Raw genomic sequence first — 24,485 nt, 5'->3', positions numbered from 1 at the left:
TTAAAGGTAGGATTCTCGGGAGCTAATACATAAGCAACGAAGTTAACGTCACGAGGTCGAATGCTCACTGAGCGTTATCCGGCGTGAACTTGTGAACGCGGGCGGGAATGAGTTCCACTGAGTCGGCGATTTAATCCTGGGCGATTTTTGCCCGGGCACGAGTCCAAGCTCTTCTGCATGCGCGCACGCGCGCATTTACTCGCGTGCGGCCAATTACGCACCTTGTTACGCGCGGTATTACGCGCGCGGCCCGATCTCCTCCGTGCGATCGCGTCCGTGTGCTACGACGCGGCGACGGGGCCCCGACGGGTTAACGAACTCCTTTTGAAGTCCCGCGTGCTCGCGCGCTCGCTCGCTCGCTCGCTCGCTCGCTCGCTCGTTCGTCCGCGATGAACGAGAGGACGCACAACAGCGAAAGAGAGAAGGATCATAAGCAGCAGCAACGTCTGTGCCTATGAGGAACGGGCGACGACGACGACGACGACGACGACGACGATAGTCGGCGAACGGCACACGCGTGTATCAGCGAGGACACCCGGTAACCAGCCCGGACGTGTAACGGCCGAATAATTTCTCGCGCGCACGCGCGCGTGCACGCACGATCGCGCGGTTCTTTATAAATAAGAAACCGCGACGACGAGACGCGCTTCCTGGCACGCTGCGCCAATTTATGCCGATCAGTTAAGCAGCGAGACCGCGCATAACCGCGCAGCGGCTTTATATTCATTTACGCGCTTCTAAACGGCCGCATAATGAGCCGCGGGCGCAATCGCACGCAATCGCGCAATCGGAATCTTTCACTGTCGCACGCGACCTCTCACGCGACCGGTCAGGATCGTCAGTCGCGCGACAAAATGCGCCTCGACTACCTCGACAAATCAACTTCAGGCGCGATTATATCTATCTAGCGACAGAGACAATCTCAATCTGCGTAACGCGAAAGAGGAAAATGAAAGCGGATACCAACACCTGTCTCTATGCGCGCATGCGCGTGCACGGGTGTGATGTGTGACCATCGTTTCAATGCGAACGCGTTGATTGCGAGTGTGTGTGTGTGTGTGTGTGTGTGTGTATGTATTTAATCGTGAGCGCGATTGCGTTAATCGGGAGCGCGTTAGCTAGCGTAGGACTAGCGTTTTGTGTAAACGCGAGAGTTCGACGCACTGATCAAATTCGTCTGTTCCTTCCTGCCGGACAGCACACGCTATTGTGTCTGCTGTGCACTGCAAACCAAGCCCAGGTGCGCACGCGTCTTGTGAGCACGCGTCAACGCGTGGTGATGACGCGACTGACACATTAGACTTTTCTTGCATGTTTCTTACTCATTTAACACGTCTCATTTAACGCGTATGTTTAAGCGTATTATAAGTAAATTATAAGTTGGTCCGTTTAAAAATGTTGAATGTTGAATGACGTGATGTGATGTAAAGACAAGAAATATAATAAAAGAACTTGGATCGAGACTCGGAGTGTGCGTGTCGACGACTCTTGCATGAGAAACAAGTCAAGCTTGCTGAATGATAAGCAGAGAGAATATGGTTTCCTCTTCGAAGAGAATCCACGCGAAGCACTTGGTGAAAATGTCACGAAGATGGATGAATTTTCGTCGCTTGACTTTCTTCTGTCACGTGCAAGAGCCGTATCGAAGCACGCGAGGAAGGCCACGCTCTCGTCAGAACACAGAACTCAGAACGGAGCAAAGTTTCAGAGACTCACCGTTTCTTGGCTCCGCTTGCCACAGACGGCTCCACCACGAGCGAAGATCCGAGGTAAGTGTATCCTGCAACGAAAACGAAGGGCAGGTTTTCAGGTGTGTCTCTAAAGAGGCGAGCAAAATTCATGGATGCGCGCGCGCGCGCGCGGCGCCGGTAGCCGGTAAATAGAACGATTACCAATCTCGCGGACCAGACCTCGCTTGGACACTCGTTACGGTACGGTGCGGGGTGACCTTTCGGCTTCTATTCAGACACTAGAAGCCGAGAAAAGTAACGGTTGCCCCATTGTCGCAGTGGCGCAAGTAATTACGGAGTTATTTAACGGAATGATCGTCTCGACACTGTGTGGCGCGTCCCTCACGCTTCACGCTTGACGTTTCTCGCACGCGCATAAATACAGAGCAAAGACTCCAAGTGAAAATAATTGCCAACTGCTTTTCGCTTCTCGCGATTCGCGTGGCTGTCGTGAAAAAAGTTAACGCGATTAAGCCTGAAGATAAATAAGTCTGAGAGCGCACGTTTATTCGTCAGAAAACCGTTAGGAGCAACGACGAGCTCGACGAGGTCAGGCTGATCTTGGTTAGGTCGATACTTTCTCAGGCGTATTCAGAATGAACGGAGGAATTGGATCACCGGGTCACAGCGTACAACTTGTTTGACGCGGTCGCGGTCGCTCTGACCTCCGATCCCGGGGACGAAACGGGAGACTTTTCCCATGGAAAAGCGCCGGGCGACCGGACCGGACCGGGCCGCACCGGTTCCGCGTTGCCGCTTCCGGATTGCGCTTTCCGGTGCGCGTGCACGTGTGCGGGTAACGGCGCGAGAATCGCGACCGGCGGCGCCGGCACTAACTAGCCCGACCCCCGAGAAGCTATCGCAGTTACACCTCACTCATATTCTAATCAGGATCAAGAGGTTATGTGAACTGTGCCGGACGGATTTCGGAGTTGGCGGCTAAGTAGGAGAAGGGGCGGGAAGAAGAGGTAGATTGAAGGAGTATTACGAGCTTGGACGAAGGAGTAGTACACGTGTGTATTTCCTTTCCTCGCGCGAGTTTCCTACGCGCCTGGTTACCTGGTAACCAGGTGTACCTGGCGCGTTCTTACCGGTCGGGCTGTCTAATCTACCATAACCGATGCTCGCCTCGCCCGCCGCGCGAGAAGAATAGATCCGCGATTCATTCCTACCGCGACGAGAAACGAGCGGCCGTTTGACGAGCAGCGCGCTCGTTAAGCGAGCCCGTTCGAGCTCGAGCTCGAGCTCGAGCTCGAGGCGCTCGAGTGCCACGGCCGCGGCGCTGGCGGACTTGCGTCCGTACGTGTGTATGTATGTGCTCGTTTAAATTTTAATTGAGCGCGAGCGCTCAAGTTGGGGCTTGGGGGAGGGGCGGGGGATTGAACTGTCGTTCAATCGCGCTTCGTTTCCTTTGCTCTCAGCATATTGCCGTTGTATTATTTTTCACTTTACAAGAGTACCATATCCTATCTGCTGTATTCTTTCGGATAAAATTCGCTCGTGAACGCGAATAAGTGGTAATTGATAAGTGACAGATGATTTAATCACTTAGTTAATACACAGCAAGCAATCTGATATTATTACAATTAAACTTGCAAATATTATAACATATATATGTATATATATATATATACACACACACACACACACACACACACACACATATATATATATATATATATGTATAATCGCAAGTGTAACTTATTGTGCGCAATATTCCGCGCTCCGATAAGCTTTCGATCGTACTGATAACTTGGCGCTTGTGCAAGTGAAAACAGGCGCCTCCTGAAACGCCTCTTTTCCGCCAAACGAATTCTCAGTCAGTTAGGAGCAAGATCACACGGCGTGGGCGTTGAGCGGCGAACCCGTTCGCGCGTTTATTAAAACGCACAGTTTATTAGAACGCTACGCTCGAGTACAGTAAAGAGTATCCATACGGCTGTGGCTGGCGACTTGCGCGAGGCAGCTTGGAAATGTGAATGAATTAAAAGTACGAATATGAAACGAAGTGGAGGAATAAGATAGCAGAGAAATGGCGCATTCGCGTGTCTCCTTCCCTTTTGCCCGACAATGAGAGAAAGAAGAGGAGAAATATAACGAGAGAGATAGACGAACGGGAGGAAAAGAGTAGCATCTAAATGGCTACTTAGTATGTCTCGTGTCAGGTCTCCCCTCGCGCGAGCTGCCCCGCGCAATAATAATATTCGTAAGTGTATCTACACACACACGCGCACACACACACACACACACACACAGTGTGCTCAGCCGCGTAGCCAACAGGTTTCATGCGAAAGCCAATTCGGCGGTGTAAAAGAGAACAAGAGACACAGAGATACACACGATGACGGGGAACCAAGAAAGAGGGAGAACGGGCGAGAGCCGCGGTTACGTCCTGACGAGGCTTTAATTCGATTCTTATGCCGCGTTAAATACGCCGCGCATTTTACACCCGATTTCACGTGCCGTAAAGATGGAACGAGATTGCACCGGCGGGGTTAACTGCGCTGTCGTATTCGCTAAAGTGGGCTTGAGAAGTGTTTGGGTTTGACGGAGCGCGCACGTAACAACACAACGACAACAATAAAAAGAGCGATAATAGTGTCGTAACAGTGATGATGTAACAACAATATCGAGCAATATGGGAAAGAAATAGAGACGGAGACAGAGAGAGAGAGAGAGAGAGAGGGGGGGAGGGAGAGGGAGAGGGAGGAAAGGAGAGAGGGAGAGGGAAAAAGAGGGAGAAAGAAGGAGAGGGAGAGAGAGAGAGGGGAGAGAGGGGGGAGACCGCGTGAAAATTTAAAGTCGAGAATATGTAAGATATTATTGCTTTTCGATATCAGATGAACAATCTTTGATACGAATATTTAACGTTAAATGAAATGTCGTCACCCCAGTGGAAATGTTAAGCGTCCTTAGGATACAATAAAAATACGTGGTTAAATATAAAGCATGGAAAGTCGTCGAAATGCGAAAGTTTGCATTAATATCGGAGGTTTTCCAACGATCATGGGAACCGTCGCAACTGCGAAAAAACGAATAAACGTAAACTTCCGGGAAAGCTTCAGTGCTTCCCTTCGGCGATAGGACACCCGTTATACACCTAAAATATACCGGTATCTCGCTCGGGGCGCGCTGCGAAGAAATGCAGAAACAGCAGTTGCTATGCTAGATGGGTATTACTCCCTCCAAAACACGCACACGTATACCTTCTCTCTCGTTTTCTCGTTCACGCGCTCGTGTGAGCGAGTAAATGAAAGAGAGTGACGGCAAAGGAGAAGGAGTAGAGAGGAAAAGAAAGAACGAGAGAGACAGAGAAAGAAAGAGAAAGAGATAGGGAGAAGGAGAGAAAGAGGAAGAGAGAGAGAGAGAGAGAGAGAGAGAGAGAGAGAGAGAGAGAGAGAGAGAGAGAGAGAGAGAGAGAGGGAGACAGAGAGAGAGAGAGAAGGGGGAAGGGAGGGAGAGAGGGAAGAAAGATGAAGAAAGAACATTGGTCAAAGAGAAAGTGAGAGAGAGAGAGAGGGGGGGGAGGAGAGAAAGAGAGAGAGGGACTGAGAGCAAAGAAGAAACACTACGTAGAAGGGGCGAATTACACATAGTAGTGACGATGTGACGAGGAGGGAGAAGGGGTCTTCGGAGAAGGGCAGAAAAGGGTCATGTGTAGGGATGAAGCAGAGCCAGAGGAGAGCGGAGAGGACTGAAAAGAGGGAGTGAAAACGAGATCGTGAAGGCAGAGAGCGAGCACGGGGGATACTACTACCGTGGAGAAGACGAGTGAAGAAAGAGGCAAAGAGGAAAGATAGAAAGGAGTGAGACGGCGAACGTAGGGCCCTCGTTTCGGAGAGCTCTAAGCGCGCGCGTGGTCCAAGGCGGGTCTGGAAGCGGGTTTCGAAGTCGAGTCGAGCCGAGCCGAGCCGAGCCGAGCCGGTGTATGTATATGCGTGGAAGAACGAAGAGAGCGCGAGCAAGAGAGTAGTGGGTTAGCAGGCATTTTCTCCCGAAGGAGAGGGTGCTAGTGTGTCGTCTTGACGGACGAGCAGGACAGCAAGTGCCTTTATAGTAGGTCAGCACTAGATCCCCGGTACCCGGCCAACAGCCTTCAAGGTCTCCTTAGTGTGGGCCCTCCTTTTATCCTGCTCTGCTCCGTTCTCTACTTTGCTCTACGCTGCACTGCTCTGCTGCTTTACTGTATTCTGCTATGTTCTGCCTTCCTTTTGTCTACAACGCTGCGCCACCAGGTAGGTAGGTAGATAGGTAGATAGGTAGGTAGGTAGGTAGGTAGGTAGGTAGGTAGGTAGGTAGGTAGGTAGGTAGGTAGGTAGGTAGGTAGGTAGGTAGGTAGGTAGGTAGGTAGGTAGGTAGGTAGGTAGGTAGGTAGGTATCTAGCTAGCTACCTAGCTAGGTAGGTGAGTGAGAAAGAACGTGCGCCTATTTCTTCTCGCCGCTTGGATTAGGTTGGGTTACAGCAAGCTAGCAGCCGAGTTTAAGCGAGCTATCTAGACGTAGAATTGCCGTGCAACCCATCTATATATATATATATATATATATATATATATTCATTCGTCTTCTCTCTCTCTCTCTCTCTCTCTCTCTCTCTCTCTCTCTCTCTCTCTCTATCTTTTTCCTTTTTTTTTTCTTTACCTGTCGTCATACTAGACTTGTACAAGCGAGTCTATTAAAGTATAAAGCGAATCTCGCGCTTAAATTTGTCTTATGTACGCGGTATTTTGTCCTTAAGAAGATTTACAAAAAGGTAAACACACCGGATATATTGGACAAATTGAAAAATTGAGCAAGTTTCCCGAATTAAATATCAAAGATGTTATTTGGGAAATTGCTACAGACATTGTATAGAATCGTATTGGGCTTTTGGACTTTTCGAGACTATCTTACAAGTGCAAATAGGGGCAACGACACATTCACATTCCGTAGAAAAAAAAATATTGGTCAAGAATCTTTTCGTGAATATATGTTTCGATGATTGAAAGATGAAATTGTATTTTACGTCATGTTTGTTTTTAGTTGGAATGCCATTAAATATATAAATTGCTTGAAAAATTGATGTTTGAGCAAGGTAACATTACGCATTTTAAGATGTTTACAACTAAATACTCCCTTATTAAAATGTTAATTGCACTAGATGAAGAGAGAGAGAGAGAGAGAGAGAGAGAGAGAAAGAGAGAAATGATACTTTGTCTTGTACATCATCGACAGAATAACGTTGCAGTCTCTTATCTTTGAATGTAAATAAAAGTATAGAATGATGAGAAGAGAAGGTCAATGTAATGCAACGATATTAAATATCAGTTATTAAGCACCGTTCCCCACTTGTAGCATATTGGTTATTTATAGGGGAGCGCCGCGATGCTAACGTCAGAAAGAGAGATCGCTCGATGGACGAAGGTAGACCCGAGGTTGCATCCAAAGTGCAAGGTTAGCGATCTCCTATCTCGCCGGTTGATATGACGCGATGTTTCTCTGGTCGCATGTACTCGTTTCTACATGCCTGACTGCCTGCGTTTGACCACTTTATCCCCAAATTATTTCTTCTAAATATCCTCACAAAACAGAGGTCAATCTTTCAGTCTAGATCATATCATTAGTAAACTGCGGCTTTTGCTCAATTTACAGTAACATACAAGATACAAAGTCACGTGACATTCTGAGAACTACTTGGTATAAGAAAAGTTTCTCTTGGTTCGATTCACTGAAATTAAAGGATGAGATAATCCAATCACTTATCCTGATTTCGGCAAAAAAATTCGTCCGAATTTTGAATTTAAATCTTAAATAAATTCAAACAGAGACGTAGGAATTTGCAACGAAGAAATTGGCTTCGAGGCCCGAAATTGAAGCCCGTCGGATTTCACCAAGATATTTGGCGACCTCGGCATCTCGGTTGAATTTATTGGTCGGTAACCGCGTCGGCGATAAGGACTTCGTCATCGAGTGACATAATACTGACGATACTCTGCGCCGCGATGAGAGGGAGTCACGGGGAGGTGAGGAGGTATCATGAGAGAAGAACCAGAGATAGAGAGAGAGAGAGAGAGAGAGAGAGAGAGAGAGAGGGGGGGGGGAGCATAGACGAAGGGAGAAGAGAGGCTGAAGTACACCCCGGCTCCACGGGGAAGTAATGAAATATTTGGGTAGCGCTGTGCCGGGAATGGGAATGGGAATGAGAACAGGTTCCTGTTGCGCATTCCAGGCCGATGCTGAATACCGATGCCGTGGACACGGCGGTTGGCACGGTTAGGTACATAAATTACTATTGGGTTACCGCTCCTCGCAGTCCCACGGAAGTCCTTCTTTTGCACCCTGTGAGTCACTAAGAGCCGACGCGCTCGCGCATTCGCGCGCGAGTCAATAAGAATAGCGTATATGTATCGGGAAAACCTGAAAGACGATCGCAAAAATCTACTCCGTCGGTTTGCTCTCCGATAGTGCAAGGTTTTCAAGGAAAGAGAGAAACACGTGACTTCTTTGCCCCCCCTCTCTCTCTCACCCCCTCTCTCCCTCCCACCCTCCTTTCCTTCCTGCCTGAGGCGAATACTTCGAGGAATGGATTGACTCCTTTTCGGGAAGAAGCCCGTTTCCGGGCATTGATCGTGAGCAAGCTGCTGTAAAGGATCTAAAGGATTTTCAGTACTATCGTTTCGTTTCCATTCTGTAGGAGTCACCACAAGGTGTCCTTTTAGCAAGCAAATATCACGAAGACGAAGATTGAATGTCGTGTGTGCTTAATCAGTGGGTTACGTAATAACCGTTTGACCGCTTGCGAAAACAAGCAGTATAGCGGCGAATTTAGAGACCGGGGACCGGGGAGGAAAAAATCAGAGATGGGCACGTGCGGCGGGCACGATGGGCACGATTGAATTCGAGAATGGCCTTCTTTGAATGAAACATTATAATATGCGGTATAAATAAGAACGATTTAATTAAAAAAATTAGCAATTTTCCAGCAGTTATCGCTGCGATTCGACACTGAAATATCAAGACCGTCGTACCAGGCGAAGCGCGACCGCGCGCGGTTTCAGAAAAATACCGCCCGCGGCTTGTCCGGCAATTGGACGATAAATAAAACCGGACCAGTTAGTCAATCTACGGTGATTTCGGCACGGCAAAAGCGCAAGGCAACAGAAAACGTTTAGGATTCGGTTGGCCTTGTGGTGGCGTGCCTCTTTCTCGTTCCTTCGTCCTCGATCCAGCCTCTTTCCTCTCTATCTCCCTCCGCGTCCTCTCGTCTTCCCGCTCGCTCACTTGTGTGCTCATTCGCTCAGTCACTCTCTCCTTCTTTCCATCGTTCTTTTCCCTCTAGCCTTCGCGCCAGTCCCTCAGCGTGAGAGCGGCCACATAAAGAGAGCACGAGGAGCACAATGGATTACTTAGACGGGTAGGTTAGTTTGTCGAATGAAGCGAGAGAGCGGGCCCACGCACGTTAAGATAGGTCCTGACTGGGAATCCGCGCAGAAAAGCGCGCCAAATGCGAAGTTCCGTCCTCGCCAACAGGATCAACCAATTATCGAGCCACTAACTCTCCGCGCCTCAGAAAAAAGATAAATATCCGTTTTTTCGCTCCTCGGTGACACAAGTCACGAAGCAGTCTCTCTCTCTCTCTCTCTCTCTCTCTCTCTCTCCTTCCTCCCCCTTCCTTTCTTCCCATTGAAGTGAAGGAGTCATTTAAAGATTATTAACATTGTTAACAACGACCAACCAATATGTTAGCTGTCAAATGACAGAATTCACGTTTGAGCTCAGGGAGGGCATTTTCGGAGACGTCGAAACAAACATCTGCAGAGAGACTTGAGAGAATCACTTGAATTTTGCCGTCACACCGGCGCGGCGCGGCGCGGCGTACGTGAACGCCTGCTCCGCTCCATCTATTTCCTTTTTCTACTCGCTCTCGCGGGATTGTTACCCGCCCGTATTATCGCGCCCGAACGGCTCGCGTAATCCAAGACTTCCGATATTTATCAGTACGATGTACTTTTTCGATGCATTATTCATATCCTTGAGGGAGCCTACTCCGCCGGCCGAAACACAGAATTTATCTGAATAAACGCACGGGGGGTTCGCGTACACTCATGCCCCTTACGTTTAGCGCCTAACGTGGGATATGAATACGCGCCATGGTCTACTAAGCCGACTACGTTCTGGGGTTTGGCGGACTAATTACTTCCTCTCGCTGTGTGACCGTTTAGGTTCGCGTATACGGAGTTGCATATTAACCCTTCCACACGTATTTTTCTACTTTTACTTGTACATAATATCGTTTGTTACCACGCACGATCCCGACGATTACCCGACGATATAAAATACAAGTAAAAATAAAAGAGGCTCGAAAAACTAACTTGTCACACTTTTGTTGAGATCTCAGTCCAAACGATTGAAAATTGCGAGAGGTCCTTTGAGATATCTTTCAGTCTCGAGTTTCGCGATATCTCAGGGGGAGGGGGGGGCGTACGAATCCGCACCGCGCGGTAAATTTAGGATGTTCTAAACGCACGAGGAGCCTGACGGTCGTCCTTGGCTCTATCGATCAAAAACGAGCTGCATCCGGCATAGACTCGAGTCTCAGTAGGCATTGTCGAATACAGTTTCGATACTCCGCTAAGAGTATTGGGGTTTGGTGTTTTATAGACAGATATTTTTTAAAACATATCTCGACTATCGCAGTGAATTATTCAATTATTTACACGTAAACTTATAAACGTGCGCACTCGGCGTTACTTACATATTACTTATATTTTATTATATGCATAGAGTGCTCAGCATTAACGGAAATAACGGAACAAAAATTAATAACTGATTATGATACAAGATTAATTAAATGTTAATGAAAAGAATATTTAATCCCTGCGGTAAATATTCTCCACAAAATATCTCTCATCGTCAAAGATGTAAAACGAAAGTCGATATTTGATTAGGATTACGGTGCACTCACGATGCACTCCTCTAATCGAATCTTTTTTCTCGAAATGCTACAGCCAACGAACGATTAATCACGACGAAATTGAGAAAAATGTTGTATTCAAGATTTTATTCGAAACTTCTTTTACACTTGTTATTTGAATGTGCAATTGTAACTTTTTATTATTTTTTATCTGTAATATTTTCTTTACAAAATGCAAACAAATATCTTATAGCATAGAATATCGCAAAATAAATTTTACAAAAATTCCTGAAATGTGTGTGAGTGTGTGTGTGTGTGTGTGTGTGTGTGTGTGCATATATATATGTGTGTGTGTATATATATGTATGTATGTATGTATGTATAAAATAAATATTGAAATAAATATTGAAACCCAGGATGAGTCCCACTTTTTTAATTATCGTGATCCTTTCATCGCAGTTTACAAATATCGAAGAGTAAAATGCACTTTTGCGTCCCAGAGACAGCAGTAATTAGTCGGATACACGGTCACGGACGCATTCCAAAATGCGTCAATGAACATTATGCGTGGGAGCGCAGATAACGGGAGGCTATTATCTGACGACGTACAAAGTTCAGAGTTTCGGACCGTTGTGAGGCCGGGCGGTATATGTCTCGCGCGTCGCGCGAGTATAGGAACGAAAGAGAAGCACGCAAGCACACATGACGCACACAGAAGCATTCTCTCTCTCTCTCTCTCTCTCTCTCTCTCTCTCTCTCTCTCTCTCTCTCTCTCTCTCTCTCTCCCTCCCCCCCCCCCCCCCCCCCCCCCCCCCCCTCTCTCCTCTCTCTCTCTCTCCCTCCCTCCCCCTCCCTCCCCCTCCCCTCCCTCCCTCCCCCCTCTCCCCTCTCTGTCTCACTCAATGTCAGTATCGTTCACATTTAGAGTACGATTTTAGAGTCGCATTACCTGGACACGTAAGAACACGTTTTTTTGGAGTGAGCGTCGTTCTTATCAGTCGCCACGGTGATATTTTACAACCGATGAAAATGAAAATGGCATATTAGCGCATATAAACAATATCCTGTCGTCCATTTTCTGCATGCCGATCTCGATTATCACGAATAAACAAAAACTAGTGATAAAAAAAAGCGAAATGAAAATTCATCGATCTCTCTCTCTCCCTCTCCCTCTTCCTCTCTCTCTCTCTCTCTCTCTCTCTCTCTCTCTCTCTCTCTCTTTCATAATTAATGATTTTCTTTCGGCCATTAATATTTCGATGCAAAATGAAAATAAGCATGTCTTGTCTTAACGTTGTGTGACGTCAACGGTTATAATATTTACAAATTGAACCTCAGTGTCGTAAAATAAGAACACCTCGTTATTCGAATTCCAATCTAGCGAATAAGTTTTCTCGCTCGTTCGTTAGTTCGTTCGTTCGTTCGTTCGTTCGTCCGTTCGTTCGTTCGTTCGTTCGTTCGTTCGTTCGTTCATTCGTACGTAGATTAAATCACTCGGTCACTTTTCTTTCCTGAGCAGCCGGCTGGGACAAAGGCCGACGTTTCTCGGAAGAGACTCGGTCCAAGACTTGAGAATTAAAATAATATCCGCTCGTTCGGAGATTAATGGCGGCGTGCCGATGTAATTTTTCTCGACGTACGGACTGCCGTTTCCTTCTCTCGCATCGGAGAACGAGATCCCGTCACAACTTCGTCGTCGTGGTCGTCGTCGTCGTCGTCGTTGTCACCCTCTCTCACTCTATGCTTCCCTGGTCGATATAGTCAGCGGCACGATACACTTTCCACCGGCGGATTAAATTGATTGTTTAAATTTTCATTCGCAGCAATTGTGTGCGCGCGCTACGTGCGAAATATCCGAGCTATGACTTTGGGTTAAGTGGATAAATAATGAGTTTGGCAAATTTTTGCGTCGTTTGTCTGCCGAGAGAGAGAGAGAGAGAGAGAGAGAGAGAGAGAGAGAGAGAAAGAGAGAGAGAGAGAGAGAGAGGAGGGGGTGAAAGAGAGAGAACGTACCCGACAATTTAAATATTTCACAAATGATTATATCGAATATTACGTTCCTTCAATTCGTTGTACTTTAATCTTGAGCTGCCTCATGCTTCGAGATATATATCATATTATCTCGGATTATTATTACATATATTATATAAATGCGATATTTTGTGTATGTGTTTTAATAAATCGCTATATCCTATTCCACTGTATTCTTTTCAAGATCTCCCTGATGGTATATTTGACACAAGTCGCACGATATTCGACGTGTGGACTTTAAAGCGTGGAATCTCTTCACCTCTCAGATTGAAAGACTTGCATAAAGAAAAAGAATATAAACTCGTGCAGAAAAACACGTGCGCCTTGTTAGATTTTTGCTCGTTCCCTCCCTCCCTTCTTCTTGTTCTCCAGGACGCCAGATCTTTCGGCGTAAATCTTATTTTCCTACGTCCTTAAGACGCCCAATTCGTTTTCTTATCATCAGCCAGAGATTAAATTACTATTCGATAAAGTCCCCCACGACTCATGTCCGACTATGTGCGAAAAAAATATTATCGCTTTTCGAATCGATTAACGAGATAATAGCGCGATGCTCTCGCGCCCGGAATTTCGATATTTCTGAAATTATCCGACTAACGGTAATTACCGCCTTCGCTTTTCGTTTGAACAGTGATAATTGTTCCTACTGGAGCAGAGAGAGAGAGAGAGAGAGGAGAGAGAGAGAGAAAAAAAAAAAAAAAAAAAAAAAAAAAAGAGAGAGAGAGAGAGAGAGAGAGTCGTACAAAGACATCTCCGATTGCTGCGATCCATCAACTTAACGATACGCTACGGCACGGTTGATCGTCTCACGCGCTCTCGCGTGTACGCCCGGAAAAGAGAGAAGAAGAGAAAGAAACGTGAAATTTCCCGAAATCCGTGATTCAACCGCGCTTCCTATCCGCCACGGGACATAATTCTTACTTTCCCGCCCTTTTCTCACTTCCTTCCATGAAATGACGCGTGAGACACGCGTGAACAGCGCGAGCTGAAGACGGACGTCCCGTGTCCCTATTAACTATTCCCGGCCACGAGCTTCAAATGTTCCTTTCATAAGCGAGAAATCGGTTTCACGTCCGCCTCGCGCGGATGAGCCGCGAGAAATGTGAAATCACCGTGAGCTCGGGTCGCACGAGCTCACCAAGGCAGGTGCGAACGAGCAGCCCCGCTCGCTCGCATTTTTTTTCCCGCTCGTTCTTCCTCCGCCGCGCCGGGGCTATCGCCTTTTCGAGTCGTCGCGTATCCTTCGATGGATACGTCGTTGACCGGTTCATTGACACCTGTCGAAAGACCCAGGTTTCTCTTCGCGTGTACCTGACAATTACGTGCACGTGGGCCGGACGTCGTGTGCGCGCACCTCTCCCTCCTCCTCCTCGCCCTTAACCTCTTAACAGTTTTATCATTTATCGCGAGCTTCCATCCCCTTTGGCACTTGGCACCACCGTGAGTCTACTGAGTCGTGAGTCGAGTGAAATCCCCGTCCCGAAACCCGACAACCCGCCAGTTATCCGAAATCTCGTCCCAACACAGACGTTCGCCCTATCGTTCGCCTTACATCCCCTCGAAGAGTCTTCGATCTTTCGCGCGCGAACATCGCCGACGCAAGACCGACGTTAAACGTTCTCGCGAAACGCTGAGCCAAAACTTCGAGAGCAGGACTTATCAATGTGAGGTCCGATGAGACGAAGAAACGTCGTACGGAACGGAAACGTACGACGTACGAGAAAGCAACGAAAGAAACCTCATTATATCGTTTAAATTTTACGAATCGATCGATGTTCCGATCGTCGGTCCGATCGTTCGTTCGTTCGTTCGTTCGTTCGTTGGTTGGTTGGCTCGAAACCGAGCTCACCGAGGCTACTCTAGGATGCTAATTGACAGTTTCATCGTCCAACAGCGCTATCGCAAACGATTAGGAATTAACGGGACAGTCGTGACGGCTGTTCGAGTAATACCGCGAAATGCTCTATCTGGCTTCCTCGACAACAAGTTGCAGAATCTTTCGTCAATACGCGCCTTCAAATCCGTCCCGTATCACTCACATGATAAAACTACTTCTCAATTATATCTACGTGCAACGATTTGAAAAGTAACACGTATGCACGTTTCGACAGAGTGGAAAGTTACGTGTTTGTGAGTTTATAATATAAAATTTAATATAAATATTATTGCAATGATAAAATTATAAAGTTGTCGTTACGAAACCGTGGAATCACTCGTTTCGGCTCCGTGTGCTCATCATAAAAATTGATTATTTGGAAAATAATCTAGTGGTTATTCCGCCAAATATTTACTATGACATTGATGACAATCACGACTATTAATCTCGTTGGTAAAAACTAGCGAATTTTCTAGCGTTATCTCGTTATCGTTATCTTTCCTTTTTGTGAGATCATGTGCAGTTTTGCCCGTTTCTACGTATACAGCATCTTACATCTATACATTTCCTAGATATTCAATTATACAACGAACAGAGTAACGTGCATGAAAAATAACAATCCCTGCGAGCGAAAAGCGGTCTGACGAATTCAGCGGAGTTTTCGGTATTCGGCATTGGCGCGCGCGCTCGCGCCATACTTGCTGTTTAACCGAAACTCAGAATCGGACGGCCACATTTAGCTACCAAGTGTGGGTCGCGGGGACAACTTAGAAGCGCGTGACAGGAAGCCGGCGACGACGGCGGCGGCGGCGGCGGCGGCGGCGACTTCGATCACGAAACGCGTTAGGCGCTCCGCTTCGTTCCGCCGAAAACTCTGGCGAGTGACGCCGCCGCGCTATTTGCCGGGAAGTCAATGGCCGGGTATCTAAAACAAACACGTGTCTTCGAGCAGTCGAGCAAAGGCCGCGAGGGACAAAGACGGCGAGATTTTTCGGGAGAGACCAGCGATAGCGAGGCAGGGAAAGAAGAGAGAGAAAGGAAGAAAAATGTTTTATATTAATATTTCCAGATTATAGTAAAAGATTTTAAACTAGTTGTATACTATAAAATAATTATTTGAAAATTGAATTAACAAGAGAAGATTAATGAGAGTTGATGACAAAGGAAACGGGAGAGAGAGAGAGAGAGAGAGAGAGAGAGAGAGAGAGATCTTCTGTTGCGCGCGATTGAATCATCCAGGAGCGATCGGCGATCATTTAAACCTGTATAACTTATGACTCAATATGTAAGTGGAACATTTTTTCAGTTAAACCGGTTCAGTTAAAACGGTGCGGTCACGAATGCGTTCTTCAAGTAAGTGTGATAAGAGAAATCAAAAAGCAAATAAAGAATGAGTGCTGACGACTAAACATTTGGGGATCATGCATCTCTGAATAGAAATGTTTTTGCACTCAAGAGCCCTTGTGACTATCTCTTTTTCAATGAGAAAGAGAAAGGGAGAGAGAAAATCTCCTATCAAAATTTCTCTGAACAGAGATGGGCTTGAAGCGAGACGTAGGAATATCATCGATGATGATAGTTTATCTTATTTATCAGCTTCCTCACGGACCTACCGTTGAGTGAGGTTCGTTTTGTGTGATAATGAAATGACGAAAGAAGAAAACGAATAGAAAAGAAAGGAAGACAGAGGGCAGAGAGAGAGAGAGAGAGAGAGAGAGAGAGAGAGAGAGAGAGAGAGAGAGAGAGAGAGAGAGAGAGAGAGGGAGAGAGAGAGGGAGAGAGGGAGAGAGGGAGACATAGGGGGGGGAGGGGGAGACTAACGCGGCAGTCTTCACGACGCTAAAGATAGCACTTCCTTCCTCTTTGCGGGCACGCCGCGTGTTTCTACCACTCAAAAACTCACCCAAAACTCTATTTACGTCGCCATTGAATTCAGAGTGCTCCGCTCGTGGAATCTGAAATTCCGCGCGGGATAGAATCGACCGCGGAGATATCTGATAATTCTCCACACACGATTACGCGCGCGATAAGATTTCGTTATCCACGTGTTATCCGCGTGCCTCTTCGAATGTGACAGTGTACGAACGCGAACGCCCATTGTTCGATAATTTCGAGCAGTTCCCGTTCCAGTCCACGTCAATCGCCAAGGCAAGAGCGATATCGTGTTTCGCGTGTTACAGTGCGATGACTTTGCGAAAGACTTTGCGAGACACGACGATTGATCCCGCTTGCTGGAAATATGTTTCCAGATATATTGCGCGAGAAGAGCAACAAGTACGACCCCGTTTCTCAACGGTCGACTTTTCGACCAGCTCTATACAGACAGCCCGAGGTGTTTTTCGCGCAGCTGGCTGATACCAGTTAATACTTGTCGATATCAAATGCCTGATTCCGCTCCTTCTCCCACTTTCTCTCTCGGTGACACAAGTTGTATGAGCACATTGTGGACAAGCAAGTGTGGCTTGGTCACGGTTGCACCTTGCTGCACTAATTCGTATGCACCGCAAAGATAACGACACGTGGCCAAGTCGCCTTGGAGGAGCGCGTTGCACTGTGTGCGACGCGAGCCTAAGGTTTCACGAACCTCTTGCGCGAACCCGAGCTGATCCAGAATCAGAAACGACGTGCGACACGAGGTGCGGCGAGGGGCGACGACAGACCGGAGTTTGAGTGGCGTTGCACGAGCGCGACATGCATTGTACATTTGATTGATTGATAATGAACGATTCGAAATCAAATCCGCCGGTTCGAATGAAATTGAAAAAAGGAACAGAAACATACGAAGACACAAATACAAAATATCTCTCGATTTTCTCGGAACGAAGTTCGATAATACATACATACATATCAATTCAGCGGATTCAAACGGTTCATGATAATGATCGCGCTCGTTCGTATCGTCCATATCGGGAAAGTTTCATTATAATATAATTGATGTTCTCTCTTTCTTTTCCTGTCTCTCTCGGTCACTTCATGTCAAGCCCGACCAGTCCGCCTCGTAAGAAAGCTTCGTAAGAAAGCGCCCGAGGGCTGGTCGGGCCTGTGCGAGAAGGAGGAAAAGGAAGAGAGAGAGAGAGAGAGAGAGAGAATCGTGAGGCCCCATCAGTGTCGGTTACCGGTGCACTGTTAACAGGTAACTTTTTTCGGGGGCAGGTGGTCTCGAGCAGAGGCACGCGACAAATCAAGCCGGCCGCGGGCAACGATTACAAAAAAGAAAGAGATTGCGCGGACATGTTTATTCGCTCGCATAAACTTCGGTGGTACGCCGAGGTACGCATACGCCCCAGAGGGAAAGGTGCGACAAATAATACAGAGTCATTGCACTTTTTTGTCCAAGATCTTCTCTGTGCCGTGTCGCGGGCGCGCGGCGCGCGGCGCGCGGCGAACCGGGGCCAGGACGAAAGAGAGACGTTTATAAACGGTTTACTTTCGAAGCCAAGTGCGTCGAATTATGATACGTATGGAAATTACACGATTTCTTGTATGATACCGAAGTTAAGTGAGACACGAGTACAAATTGACGTGACGTATCTATCTTAATCGTAATTTTCGAAAGCGTGACACATGCCGCATAGTGAATGACTCTCGTTGAAAATAAGCGACTCGCGCGTTTCACATTGATTTCTTACTTTTTCATTCTCATTTTCGCTATAGATGTGTACATTTTTAATTCTAATAATTGTTTACCGAGCCTCTAACATTTAGAGACAAAAGTGCGTGCTACGGTCAAAATTACAACGAAAGTGTCAAAACGCTCGAAATGGCTGACAATGGTTTGAAATAAACATCGAAAAGCGAAAAGGAAAGAGGAATGTAAATACATACACACACGCACGCGCATTCTCTCTCTCTCTCTCTCTCTCTCTCTCTCTCTCTTTCTCGCTCTTTTTTTCGAAGCAAATGGGACGTTTCTTGCGGACGTTTGAAAAAGGGGTATATATACCGAGCGTGGAGTAGAGGCAGTTTTGGATGCGAATAATATATTCCTAGGAGCATCTGCTCGTTCTAGCTCTCGAGAGAGCGCATTGGCGGGTGTGAACCCTCGCACTCGACGCCTGCTCACGCCGGTGTAGAAAATACAGTGTATATCCCTGCTTGTGTAAACACACATATAAAGCTCCTCAGCAGGATATTCAATATATTGCACACAGCAGCCCCACGCATATCACGAAATAATTCCTCTTTCCGCACATTAGCGACGTGTCTTTCGTTTTATTCCCACAAAATGGATATTACGATAAACGTCAGTGTCAATTGTATGAAGGCGCATGCTCGCGCAATCAATCATGCAATATGTAATATGTGAATGGGATGACGAGTACGTGATGCGGATTTATTTATTTTTCGGCTCGCGCGCTAGTAAACGACGAAATTCCGTCGGGCAAAGTTAAGACACAACGGACATAACGGTTGATCAATGCGGCATGCTACCAGGAAAGAAGAAAGCGGCAAGAGAAGCTGCCAGAATGAAAGAATGTGGCAGCTTCCTGTTGGTGTCTCGACAGGTTCGGGCCCGGCGTCATGTCTCCAAGATCGCGACGTGCCGAGTGGCGTGCACGAATGCCGGCTGTGAAAGAGGAAGACGCATGCCGCGCACGCACGTTACCGCGCGTCGTCTGCGCGGCCGGCCGATGTGGAATTTGGGGAAAAACGCGCTCTCCTCGGGGAAATCCTCGAAAACCGTTCCGCATATCATTCGCCGATTTTCCTAGTATCGTCGTATCGGACGAACGAGTACACACGCCCTTTTGCGCCCTCCTTTGTCTCACGCATTGTTAAAGCAAATGAAAAATCGATGACGTTGACTCGAAGAGAGAATAATCCTATCCTGTAATCTATAACTATATCGTGGCTTTCCACTTTTGTTGTTTGACACATGGTTGGCGAGAGAAAGGGAAAATTATTTTACGCGCGCGCGTGTGTGTGTGTGTATGTGTGTGTGCGTGTGCGTGTGTGTGTGTGTGTGTGTGTGTGTGTGTGTGTGTGTGTGTGTGTGTGTGTGTGTGTGTGTGATTCTAAAACAATTACATTTTTCACATCTGAAGAGAAACGGTATTTATATTATCAAGTTAGTAATTAAACTTCAACTTCAAATTATTAGTTCCAAGTAAAAAATTTCCCGAAAAAATTCATAATTATCTTATGCAGGAAAAAATCCTGTAGAGAACAAATTTTAATTACGCGACACTAATATTGAGCAGCAACGGCGATATTCAAACGTAAAACATAAACATGAGAAACATTTAGAGATATAACGCAAAGTACGTGTATTACACCTCGGTGTAACAAATGCTCCAAAACGAGCGAACATAGTTCGGTCGTTGGGTAGGCAGAGCGGCATGCGAGCCTCCTAAAGCCCGATTAGGCCGCGCGGCTTTGGTAGAGTTCTAAAACCTAACTCAACAACCCACCAAACTAGTTCTGGCCCGCGGTTCTTCGGTAACGCTCTTCGCGCGGCATTGTATCCGAGGATCGGCCCCTACGCTGCAGAAGCAACGACCGTATTGCTAACGAAATGTAGAGGTAGAGGTAGAGGTAGAGGTAGAAGTAGAGGGAGAGAAAGCGTTCGCCATGAATCGCTCCGAAAGAGGCTCGTCCCGGCTCTCCTTCCTGTAGGCTTGCTTCTAAGCAGCCCTTACTCGCCCTTACTCGATATATATCGGCTAAGGGTATGATTACACATACACTCGAAGGAAACCGCCAGAGTAAGAAAACACCGATTTCCAGTTTTCACCGCGTGCTTTACATCGCGTCGATTTTAAAATCACGGAGATACCGTACTTCTCAGAGACGAGACGTTCTTCCCGGCCAATTTATAACCTGTCCTGTCGTTTTCTTTCTCTTCGAAAGATTCATTTCGGGCAAAAGTCTCTCGACCGCAGACTCCTCATCTAAGTAAATAACACCGCAATATCCAGATATGTATATGCTGTTTCCTGCTTTCTTCTCCAGAGAACCGGAATGCGAATTTGAAATATTTGCGATATACTGACACTTTTGCAAAAGAACGACAATTTTCCATTCTAACACGATGTTTCATCACCACAGCGAACACGTGTCGTTAACTTAGTTTCGCGAGATTGCGTCGTTTTCGTACCGTAAATAGAATGTAACGCATTCACCAAAGAAAAACAAAAAAAGAAGAAAAATATATGATATATAATATTCGCGCACGCGTGTCGGTATCCGATGTCGGTATAGCAAAGCTTGTTGATGTGTTGAAGCGAAAGAGTTGTTCGGTTCTCTGGCAGTTTCCTCGTCGGGAGGTCAAGGGTGAAACGTGGCCGCAAACAGAGCGGCGCTTGGACACCATGTGCACGTGCGTGCACTAACACGCCGTAATGAGGTAGCCGATGGGCGCGAGAGCGCACGAGAGAGAGAGAGAGAGAGAGAGAGAGAGAGAACTACAGACTCGTCGATGGAATTTATGATCTGGATAGCATGGAGGCATGGACGCGCGCGGAACGTGACGAGTGTGACTAACCGATTTTCGGCGAGTGAGGCGGAGGAGAGCTGGGGAGATGAGAGATCGGCGGCTATTCGCGATGTAAATTTCAACCTCGAAGAAGACGGCGACGACGGTGGCGCGGTGGCAGTGGCGGTGGCGGTGGCGGTGGCGAGGGCGACGGCGACGAGCGGTTCATACGTCACGAGCGCGAGCGCGAGCGCGCAGCCATTCGTGACCTTGACCACATTTCTTCTCTTCGGCTGCGGGAGAACCCGACTATTCGCGCGGGCGTGACTCGGAGCTCTAGTCAAGTGCCGGTCCGAATTCTCACGATCGCCGGGATAAGTCGGGAACGTTAGGTCAGGATCGTACCGAGACGACGAACTTTGCCTCATCGAAAAAGGGTCAACCGCGACAAACGCGACACGCGGTATATGTGGGTCGTGCAATTTTACTTCTCGGTCGCTATCTTCCAGGATTATTTTCGTGGAAAGTATCTTTCCTCTGGAAGCGCGACAACTCTCTCTCTCTCTCTCTCTCTCTCTCTCTCTCTCTGTGTGTATGTGTGCATTTCCCCCTAATGATGCTTCTCGGGGCCTCATTTTCAAAGCTCGGTTGCGAATTTTCCAAAGGAAATATTCACGAAATGCTACCAACATCGAGCATTCGTCCTTCCGGGGACGAATCTTTCAACTAAAGGATATGTTAATATGTTAATATGTTAATATGGTCGATGAAGGAGCAACGTGAGTATTTAAATTAAGAGTTTAGACGTGAGTAAATTAAGAGTTTAGACGATCCGCGACGGGTAAGTCGTTCTTTAGATACTCTTTTCGAGTGCGTTAATACAGAATAGTCGCTTTGACTAGCATAGTCGCCGACAGTCTAGCGATTAACGGGCACGTTCAATCGCCTGACGTTTCGTCACACATCGTTAATTTCGGCAGCCGATGATTTTAACAGTTACAGACACGCTATATGTCTCGAAAGATGACGTTGCGATAAACGGATACGCGTACTAGAAGCGTATTAAAAATGTAAGCGCGTAGAAGAGGTAAAAGAAAAAGAGATGGAAAGTTTTCGACAGACAGAAATTTTCATGTGCCTAGTTGTTTCTGATATGTATATATCGCTGGTTCCGATATGTCCGATATTGCGCGCGCGCGCGCGCGCGCCCGTGTATGTGTGCATTTTTTTTGTGAATCTCTTTATGTAGACTCTTTATGTGACGCAGGGAAAACAAAATGGCGAAAGAGCACGTGTTTCGAAACAGTTTCGACGTAACAGGTACACACAAATGAATCGCACAAGTGAAATATTTCGAGCGTACGAAAGGTTAAAAGATTCTTTCACGGTTAAAGATTCCGTCAAGGTTAAAGATTTCTTTCACTGATATGACACGCGACTATCTGCCAGTGTGAACGGTTAGTTTTCTAAAGAATAATCATGGAAAGCATCTAAACGTAGAATAGAAAACTTATCGACGCGCGTTTCGACACACTTAGAAAGCGCACTGTTGTACGCTCTCTCGTCGTTGATAAATCCCTCGAGTACACACCAGGCTTTCGCTTTGGCGGGGACAGCCGAAGCCCCGGAGTAATCGGCGCGATCGACAAACGACACATTGGCCGACGCGTTCGCGATTATCAGCGACTTATCGCCGAGGCGAGCACACAGGCGCGACCTTGTCACAGGCGACGTAGCCGGCGCCATTTTGCTGATGCGTGCGCGTCTGTGTTCCGTCACGTGAATAAGTTTTCCACGCGATGCGAAATTGTCTTCGAGGAAAATAGGACACAACCGGCGAAATACTCCGACGACTACTCATTCACACAGACTCGAAACAGAAGTCAAGTCGAGCGAACGTCGAGATAGGCAAGCGATAGACGCATATTGAGCGCATATCTGTTAGACTGTTAGGCATATCTGTTATCTACGAGTTTGACAAGATTACGCGCGACTTATTTCATCGTGAGAGAGAGAGAGAGAGAGAGAGAGAGAGAGAGAGAGAGAGAGATGTTCTAAATTAATATACATGCTTGTTTCAGAGAAATTCTCAATGATCTCTAGAGCACCAATGCCCGAAATGATTAAGCGTCAATCGCCGATGCTTCTCAGCGAGCAACTTAAGGCTTAAGGCTCGTCGCGATTTTCGAACGACACGCGGGGTTTTGCTATGTGTACACGAACGAGACGAGCACACGAGACGAAAGGCTGGATGAGATTAGAAGGAATTTTGGTGCCGCGTGTCGAGGACATACAACGTGGGCGAAAAGACCGCCTTTTTTCGGCGGAAGCGAGTCGGAGGCTCTCAGCGGTTCTCAAAGCGAACCGCGAAAAGCGCGCGCACGCGCGTGCGCTCTCTCATTCTCTCCCTCTCCCTCTCCCTCTCCCCCCCCTCACTCTCACTCTCTCTCTCTCTCTCTCTCTCTTTCGTCGATCGCGCGCGAATTGGACAATCTTCTTTTCGGAGGCCGTAGGAAGTGTGGCCACTCGAGATATAACGTCCGCGTTTCGCGCGTATTCGCGCACTGTTGGGCGATATCCTAATTCCGGATGCTCATAAATTTGTGCGGCTCGTAGCGCGCGAACTTTACGCCACCGGTGGTTTGTATAGTTTCAATCTTGTCGCGCCGCTGATTGAAGTCGGAGAGGTTCAAACGCGCCGAGTGCTACTAAACGGCACTATTTATCTATTTGTCACCGGTATCTGGTACGGTCTACCGAGTTATTCTCTGATCGCTAGGTACTTTTTTCCCTTACTCGTCTGTACTCTCATAAACTTTCAATTGATAGCGATGAAAATTGCGGCACAGAGAGAAAGGGAAAGAGAGAGAGAGAGAGAGAGAGAGAGAGAGAGAGAGAGAGAGAGAGAGAGAGAGAGGGGGGGGCAGAAGACATAAGTTTCTCTATGATGAGAAAAACAGAAAAAAATTAGCTCTCATTTTTTCTTTATACGACATGAGGCTGATTCTTAAGCATGATCTCATAATGTTCTCTTAATTGTTATCTATGCAGACTCTAGATTTACGTTATGTATCCTATAAATATGTTTTATATCCTGTAACGTATTTTTTACTTCAGTAATAAGGATTTTATGATTTAGTACTTAATTTATGTTTTTGGATAATTTGCACGATAACATTGACCATTTCGCTACAATGATAGTAGTCACTATTTTGTTAAAACACCGGAAACATGTCGAAACGGCAATTTCACGAAGCGCGAACATCATCCATCAGAAAAGAAAACATATAATAATCGATGAACGATTATCGATATACATAACACAACGACGTATCTCAAATATTTTTTCCGCAGGAATTTCTTGAGAGAGACTTGCCGAGATATCTCGGTCTGTCCCTTCGCGAAGTTCTTACGAAGGGAATACTCGCGCCAACGTCTAGAAAGCGTCGCAGGCATGCTAAAGCAGTTCCTTACATCTGCTCGGCGGTTCTTACGATCTGATAAAAAACGTCTAAACAAAACGTGGCGTATTATACGTTAAAA

The 24,485-nt window shown here is 46.9% G+C and overlaps 1 protein-coding gene across 1 annotated transcript in view; it reads right to left on the bottom strand.

Annotated features, from left to right (window-relative positions):
• Positions 1 to 1,712: 1,712 nt before the first annotated feature.
• The window catches only part of Imp (IGF-II mRNA-binding protein), a 23,995-nt gene continuing 1,222 nt past the window's right edge, over positions 1,713 to 24,485 (bottom strand). The window contains exon 2 of the mRNA XM_025306637.1: positions 1,713 to 1,780. Within this exon, the coding sequence (XP_025162422.1) occupies positions 1,713 to 1,780 (68 nt within the window). The remainder of the gene's footprint in view (positions 1,781 to 24,485) is intronic.

Source organism: Harpegnathos saltator, unplaced genomic scaffold (assembly GCF_003227715.2).
Source record: "Harpegnathos saltator strain DR-91 unplaced genomic scaffold, Hsal_v8.6 scaffold791, whole genome shotgun sequence".
Lineage (NCBI taxonomy): Eukaryota > Metazoa > Arthropoda > Insecta > Hymenoptera > Formicidae > Harpegnathos > Harpegnathos saltator.
This window is presented reverse-complemented; position numbering and strand designations above follow the sequence as displayed.